This window comes from Mustela erminea, chromosome 9, assembly GCF_009829155.1.
Source record: "Mustela erminea isolate mMusErm1 chromosome 9, mMusErm1.Pri, whole genome shotgun sequence".
NCBI classification, from domain to species: Eukaryota; Metazoa; Chordata; class Mammalia; order Carnivora; family Mustelidae; genus Mustela; species Mustela erminea.
The window spans coordinates 105,026,354-105,033,642 of NC_045622.1; the positions used below are offsets into that span (position 1 = coordinate 105,026,354).

A 7,289-nucleotide genomic window follows, 5' to 3' on the forward strand; every position below is an offset into this window, starting at 1 on the left:
AAAGTACCTGTATCCTTCCGCATCCCCACAGGCCATGAATGAGAGCTCCTGTTGCTCCACTTCCCCATCAACATCTGGTGTTGTCAATAAGTCATCTTTTTTGAAAAAGCAAAAGAAGAAGTGGTGCCTGGGTGACTCAGTTGGTTAAGCAAAAGACTCTTGTCAGGTCATATCTGGATGATGAGATCCAGTCCCTGGTCATGCTACATGCTCACTGGGAAGTCTGTTGGAGATTCTGTCTTTCCCTCTGCCCTTCCCCAACCTCTCTAAAATAAATGGATAAATCTCACAAAAAAAAATGTATCTTGCCATTTGTGATGACATGGATGGAACTAGAGGGTATTATGCTGAGCGAAATAAGTCAATCGGAGAAAGATAATTATATGATCTCCCTGATATGAGGAAATGGAGATGCAATGTGGGGGGTCTGAGGGGTAGGAAAAGAATAAATGAAACAAGATGGGATCCGGAGGGAAACAAACCATAAGAGATTCTTAATCTCACAAAACAAACTGACTGTTGCTGGGCAGAGGGGGGTCAGGAGAGGGTGGTGGGGTTATAGACATTGGGGAGGGTGTGTGCTAAAGTGAGTGCTGTGAAGTGTGTAAACCTGGCGATTCACAGACCTGTACCCCTGGGGCTAATAATACATTATATGTTTATTAAAAAATATTTTTAATTTTTTAAAAAGGTAAATGAAGAAGAGAACTGGAGAGAAAGATGAAGAAAGTAGCTTGAGGATCATCACCCAGAAGAATTCAGTGAAGTCAGAAACTGAGATGTAAGCAGAGACCTTCACTGTCATTACCTCTCTTCTTTCTGACAAATCACCACCTCCAGACTTCCCTGATTGAGAGCACCACTTTGTTACTTTTTAATTCACATACCATTATGCTAGACCTACTGGCTTCCAGACTGAACAAGATGAAGCAAGTTTCTTACTTTCCGCAAGTTAGTTGACTCAACCATTAAACAGGAGCCCTAATGGCTTATAGATTTAGAGCAAGGATTGAGGATGATACATTATGTTTCCACATTCTCTGGCCATAGCTAGCAAGCAAAAATTAGTGCTATTCGTTTTATTGCCACTATTATTATTGGCTACTGGAGGGTTTGCAACCAAATGACCTGTAGGGAGGGCTACAATGGTATGTTTCCAGATATCATCAGCCCTCTCTTATTGTGATGACAGGATTTTTTTTTAATTTTTTATTTTTTATAACAACATGGATGGAACTAGAGCGTATCATGCTTAGCGAAATAAGTCAAGATGACAGGATTTTTATTGCATGATATTTTACTTCGCTCAACCTGTGGCAACCACCATTTACTCTCTATTTCTATGAAATTGACTACTTTAGGAACCTCATATTAGTGGAATCATACAGTATTTTCTCTCTTTACTAGCTTCTGTCCCTTAGTGCACTGTCCTCAAAGTTTACCCATGTTGTAGCACGTGACAGGCTTCCCTTGTTTTATATATCTGAATGTGAATAACCCCACATTACATATATGTACCACATTTCCTTTATCTATTCATCTGGGTTCTTTCCCCTCTTGGTTATTGTGGATAATGCTGCTATAAACATGGGAAGGCAAAAATGTGTTTGAGACTCTCCTTTCAATTATTTTGCACAGGGACTGAGAGGTGAACTCAACTGATCATATTAACTTTCCCTTTAATTTTTGGAGGGATTTAGAGGCTCTTTTCCTCAGAGGCTCCGCCGTTTTCCATTCCCACCTAAATGCACAAGGGTTCTTATTGCTCCACATCCCTACCAACATTTGTTCTCTCTCTCTCTCTCTCTTTTTCTTTTTACAGTAGCTGTCATGATGGGTGTGAAAAGCCCATGTGATTTTGACATGAGATCTGAAACCCAGTATGGAAGCACTAGTGCCAAATAAACCTAGATGTATCTCACCCCACCCACCATTCTGCTCCCACATCTCACAGAGTACAATGCAAACCCTACTTGATTTGGCCTATCCCGTCTCTGCAATACAAACCCTTCTCTCTGCCACCATGCACTGTTGTATGTAGTATGTGATTCAGGGTAACCTAAGTATCTGATACTCCCATGAAACATGGTTTGTGCCCTCTCATCTCCCCTCATGCTGTGTCCTTGGAATCCCTCCTCCAGCCATTTCTTCCAGTCAGATTTCTATTTACCCTTGCATGGCTCTCCCATATGCTCCTCTGGATAACCAGAGTGACTTCCCTATGCCTTTAGTAAAAATTTCCAACACCTACCCTGTGTTTCCATAGAGCAAGATGCTCATAATTGGACACAGGCAGAGGAAGAGCCCCTGTGGGAAGCTCTATTGCCTGGATCCTGGTGATTCTGAAATGTGACCCTTCCAGGTGACAAGTAAAACTAAGAAGGAGCTTCATCTTCTCCATGTAGAGCCTGATTTGACTTGAAATATCTTGATATTTTTTAAACTTTATTTCTTCAGTGTTTGAAGATTCGTTGTTTATGCATCACACCCATTGCTCAATGCAATACGAGCCCACCACAAGGTTCATACAACCCTCCACTCCCCTCCCCTCCAAAACCCAGATTTTTTCTGAGTCCACAGTCTCTCATGGTTCCTCTCCCCTCTCCAATTTCCCCCAATTCACTTATCCTTTCCTTCTCCTAATGTCCTCCTTGTTATTCCTTATGCTCCATAAGTAGTTGATATTTAAAAAAATATATATATATTAGCTTAGAATAGGAAAGTAGTATTAGGAAGGTAGTCTTCCTCTTCTCATTGTCTTCTCTTGGGATACAAAAACCACTCATTCCTCCCACTAGGGTCAGCAGTTCTTTATAGATCTGGGATATAAGCCCTTTGTCTATAGTGTCATTTGCAAATATCTTCTCCCATTCATGAGTTGCCTCTTTATTTCATTGACTGTTTCTTTTGCTGTGCAGGTTTTTAATCTTGACAAAGTCCCAAAAGTTTTTTTTGCTCTTTGAACAGGAACTTTGACCAAGTCATTGGGGTCTATGACACTGATGGATGGCGTGAGCACTCACTGAGGAAGCTAGGGCTGGAAGCCAGGGCCGTGGCCAGACCACATGTTTATTTGGGCAGCACCAGGGAGGCTGTCTAGGTATAAGTAGCCTAGGTTCCCCAGTCTCCTGATATAAGCTTCTAATTGCTCACCACTCACTAAAGCCGAGAACTTGAAGGAAAATACACCATGAAGCTATTCCTGAGTGTCCTACTGGTCACTCTGGCTCTTTACTGCTGTGAAGGTGAGTGCTATTTCTCATCAGACTGGCACCAGCCCTGGTGAGTACCCCTGTCTGAACTAGGTGACCTTAAGTGGCTTTACTCCTTTTCCTCTACTTGTGAACTAGCCTCCTGCCCCCACTCCCAACCCAGGGCTAATTTTGTGAGTTGCCAACACCCTGGAAGTTGTACAACAAATTATTACAGACAAATTTTAAGAATTTCCACTGAGGCCTCCCTCCTTATCTGTGATCTCTGTTTCAGAAGCAAGAGAACATAAATTTAGGTGTGAATCATGGCTCTGCCACTTATCAGACCTTTGACCTTCAACAAAATGCTTTATCTCTCCAAGTCCTTTGTCATGGTTGGGTTTGACAGATACCACAAGAGAAGCTATAGTAGTGGAGTGAGATTAAGTCCGTCATGGGTCTAGCTTTGGTGCTCCAGCCAGTATCTGGTACTTCCCAGACATAATCCTTCCCAGAGTTTTTCAGGTGCCAGGTGAGTCCACAGATTTTTCACTCATGGATTCAGACTCATAAAATGATACAGCTGGAAGGGTTTGAGGAAGGTTTTCACTTCCAGAAGAGCCAGTGTTCTTTTAATATTTGATAATGAATCTTCAAGGGGGCTCTGAAATATACAGCATTCACTGTATCTACTAGTGAATAGATTTCACTGTATCTACCAGTCCTCCTGGTTTTCTAGGAGTGATACCAGTATTTTGTAGTAGAACATGTTCATTCTGAGGGGTGGAATTTCTGCTTATCTTGATTAATTCTAGCCATCCATTCCACAATGTCTGCTTAACCTTGAGACTAACCCAACTCTTATTCAGTCTTTCTATTTCATCTGGCTTTCTAAACATCCTCTTACTTCCTCCTTTGCCTCTGATTTAAACCTCTCTCAAATTCTTTGCATGGTGTGACATCTGATCAGGGGTCAGATTAGATCCTGACAGGATACCTCCCTGGCTACAGCATGGTTACAAAGACATGAGGTGTAGAGAATCCACACTAGGAAAAGTGGTCACTTTAGGTCTCCACACAGTTCCAGAGGGATCAGGAAAGAGCCCTATTCCCTGTCTCCCACCCTCTCTAAGGAATTCTGTACATCCATGCAAGAATAACAGAGCTAGCCATTGCTTTGTGTATGAGCTTTAAATGTGTTCAAACTGCTTACCTGGGAGTTTGTGTTTATATGCTTGTGTTTAGCTTTTTAACCATATCTGCATTCAATAACATAATCTTACTCTTTATTTTTTAATAGCAGATGATTTATTTTAACTTACTTTAAATAAACAAAGAAAATAAGTAGATTTTTAAAAATAAATAAATAAAAATAGAAATTTAAATAAATATGAGTACAGGGACATCCATTAAGAGACCCTTTGCTGGAGATACCTAATAATTAACTAAATGAGAGGCCATTCCTAATGTTTGGCCTTCTGAGCTCTGAATTTTTTTATTATTATATTATGTTAGTCACCATACAGTATGACATTGGTTTTTGATATAGTTTTCCAAGATTCATTGTTTACATATAACACCCAGTGCTCCATGCAATACATGCCCTCCTTAATAACCATCACTGAGCCAATCCATCCCCCCACCCTACCCTCACCTCTAAAACCCTCAGTTTGTTTCTCAGAGTCCACAGTCTCTCATGGTTCATCTCCTCCTCCATGCTATTCCTTATGTTCCACGAGTAAGTGACACCGCATGATAATTGACTATGCCAAGTGAAATAAGTCAAGCAGAGAAAGTCAGTCTTATTATTCTGTCTCAAAGTGGGATCTTCCACCATATAAAGAGTGTGACGTGCTCTTCTCCAGATCAACCCACGCCTTCTCTGCTCTCGAGAAAGACCTGACTCTACCATTCACTTAACAATTGATTACTAAAATCTCCTCTAACCCAAAATCCAAGACAAAAACAAGGTGTCATTCTATTCAGGCAAAACTTAATTATTTGAAATATAAAGGAAAGTAAATTCCAGAAAACCAGGAGAGTCTTGGAAAGAAGGGAATGTGATTTTAAAAAGATAAAAACTGAACTAGGTATCAGTAAGCCTATATTCTCATCCTAGATCCTCTGAGGGCTCTTCAATATGAAGTCACAGGTTCCCTGTTCACCCATTGTCATTGGTGCTATGGTGGGAAGGGATCATATGACCTTTCCGTTCCTGTCTAGTTCTAACATCAGGAAACCATCGGGGAAAATTGACTTTCCTTATATTGATTATATTTCTTTTTCTTCACCAGCCAGTGCAATCACCTGTCCAGACTTAGCAACTGATATGAAAGGCTTCCTTCTTAAAGAAAAAAACATGTACGAGAAAACACTTGAGAAATATAACGCACCTCCAGAATTCATTGAGGCCAAGATGAAAGTGAAGGCCTGCACAGATGAAATGTCCTTTGGGTCCAGATTGCTAATTGAGAAGGCATTGGTAATTCCTTTCTTCTTTGTGTATAGAGGCTTCTGCTCAGCTAAGCAGCCAGGAAGGAAATAAAGGTGCTGCTCTGTCACGGGCACAGGTGGTGGAGGTAGTTGCCTCCCTGTTCACTGCTGATAGGATGACCAGTGGCCCCAGGGTGGATGATATTATACCTGGGGAGGTATACAAAGGCTGAACAGAAAACCTGGGAATGTTTTTCCTTCTCAGGTCACTTCCCTGGATATCAGGTTCCCCATAGTGTCCTGAGGAGGAGGATACCCGGGGCCCCAAGCAGTGATGTTGAAGGACCAAAGTCTGGCTGCCTCCTTACCTGGGAGCTTTCCTGAGGGCAAGATCCCCCCCTCTGAGTGGACATAGTCACAGGGGAATCCCAGGGGCATGTTGGGAGTGTTAGGGAGAGAGCTGGAAAGAAGGGAACTCAGACCTCTGTCAGCTTGGAGGGCAGATGGCTGGGCACTCTGCCAGCTTCTGCAGTCCAAGGCCTAACCCTCATATCTTAGCCTGCTTCACTACTCCATGCCTACAACTCTCTCCCTTATCACACCCATGTCCAGAAAACGTCCTTCCACTATCTCCTGTAGTCACATGTGAGGGAGAAACACTTAAATTATGTATTTGTCTAGAAATAAGATACTTGAAGGTGTCTCTCAGCCCATCCACTGCTGGATTTAGGTCATGAGGTTCAGTCACAAAGGCCCACAGGGACTGGGTATTCAGTGCTGAGAAGACATGTGCAATCTGGTTGATTTTCCACACCCTGAATCTGGGACTCTCTTGAAAGCAGCATACCCAAAGTCCCCTCCCACCCCTATTCCAGTCTCTACCTCCATATCTCCACTGCAGTGAAAAATTGGAGTCCTTCCCCCTGGGATAGCAAAGAAAAGAGTCCTGGGCCGCTCCTCCTTCCGTTAGAAACTTGAGTCTTACTCTTGGGTCACCTCAGGCTTTAATTTGCCAGACTATGGAAATAGATTTTCCTGACTTGCTTCGTTGTTATATTATGTCAAGTGTATTTAGTTTACTATCCTCCCTGGTATCCTGTCTTGTGCCCACTCTACTTGCCTTTTGTTGGCTGAAACTTCACAGACAAGGTTTTGTGAGTAGAGTCTGTGTTAAGGTGTCATCCCCAGGAGCATCATGACTGAACTTCTCTCTCCTTTATCTGTTTCAGGGGAAAATCATGCTGAAATGTCTAATAAACTGATAAACTAATACATCTGTCTTGCAATAATCACCTATTCTGGAAAATGTAAAGGTTTCAACATCTTGCTTCAATAAATCAGTTTCCCTGCACTTTTTTATTTATCTTGTTATTATCCCACAGTCTCTGGCCTTGAGTTGGGGTGTTCTTTGTCATGAAGTGGTCGCTGGGTGTTGTCAATAGTAAATTTTGGAAAGCTAATGTCAAGTTACTCATGGCACTCTGGGGAGTAGGGACCACAAGAGGAAATACTTGCCCAAGAATCATCATGCATCACTTTTTAGATTTCCCATCACATGGCCATGAGTGAAAATGAAGTTTCGGAGTAATAAATGATACAAATATTCCTGCTATGGTTTTGTATGGAGGATACCCATGGCCTAACTGTCTGGCTAGTCACATGGTT

General features: G+C 42.0%; 1 protein-coding gene across 1 annotated transcript; it reads left to right on the plus strand.

Annotated features, from left to right (window-relative positions):
* The first annotated feature begins 3,159 nt into the window (after positions 1-3,159).
* Positions 3,160-6,967, plus strand: LOC116598307 (secretoglobin family 1D member-like). Its single transcript, XM_032356928.1, has 3 exons — positions 3,160-3,245; positions 5,486-5,673; positions 6,854-6,967. The coding sequence occupies exons 1-3, from the start codon at positions 3,191-3,193 to the stop codon at positions 6,884-6,886; spliced, it is 276 nt and encodes a 91-aa protein (XP_032212819.1). The 5' UTR covers positions 3,160-3,190; the 3' UTR covers positions 6,887-6,967.
* The last annotated feature ends 322 nt before the right edge of the window (positions 6,968-7,289 follow it).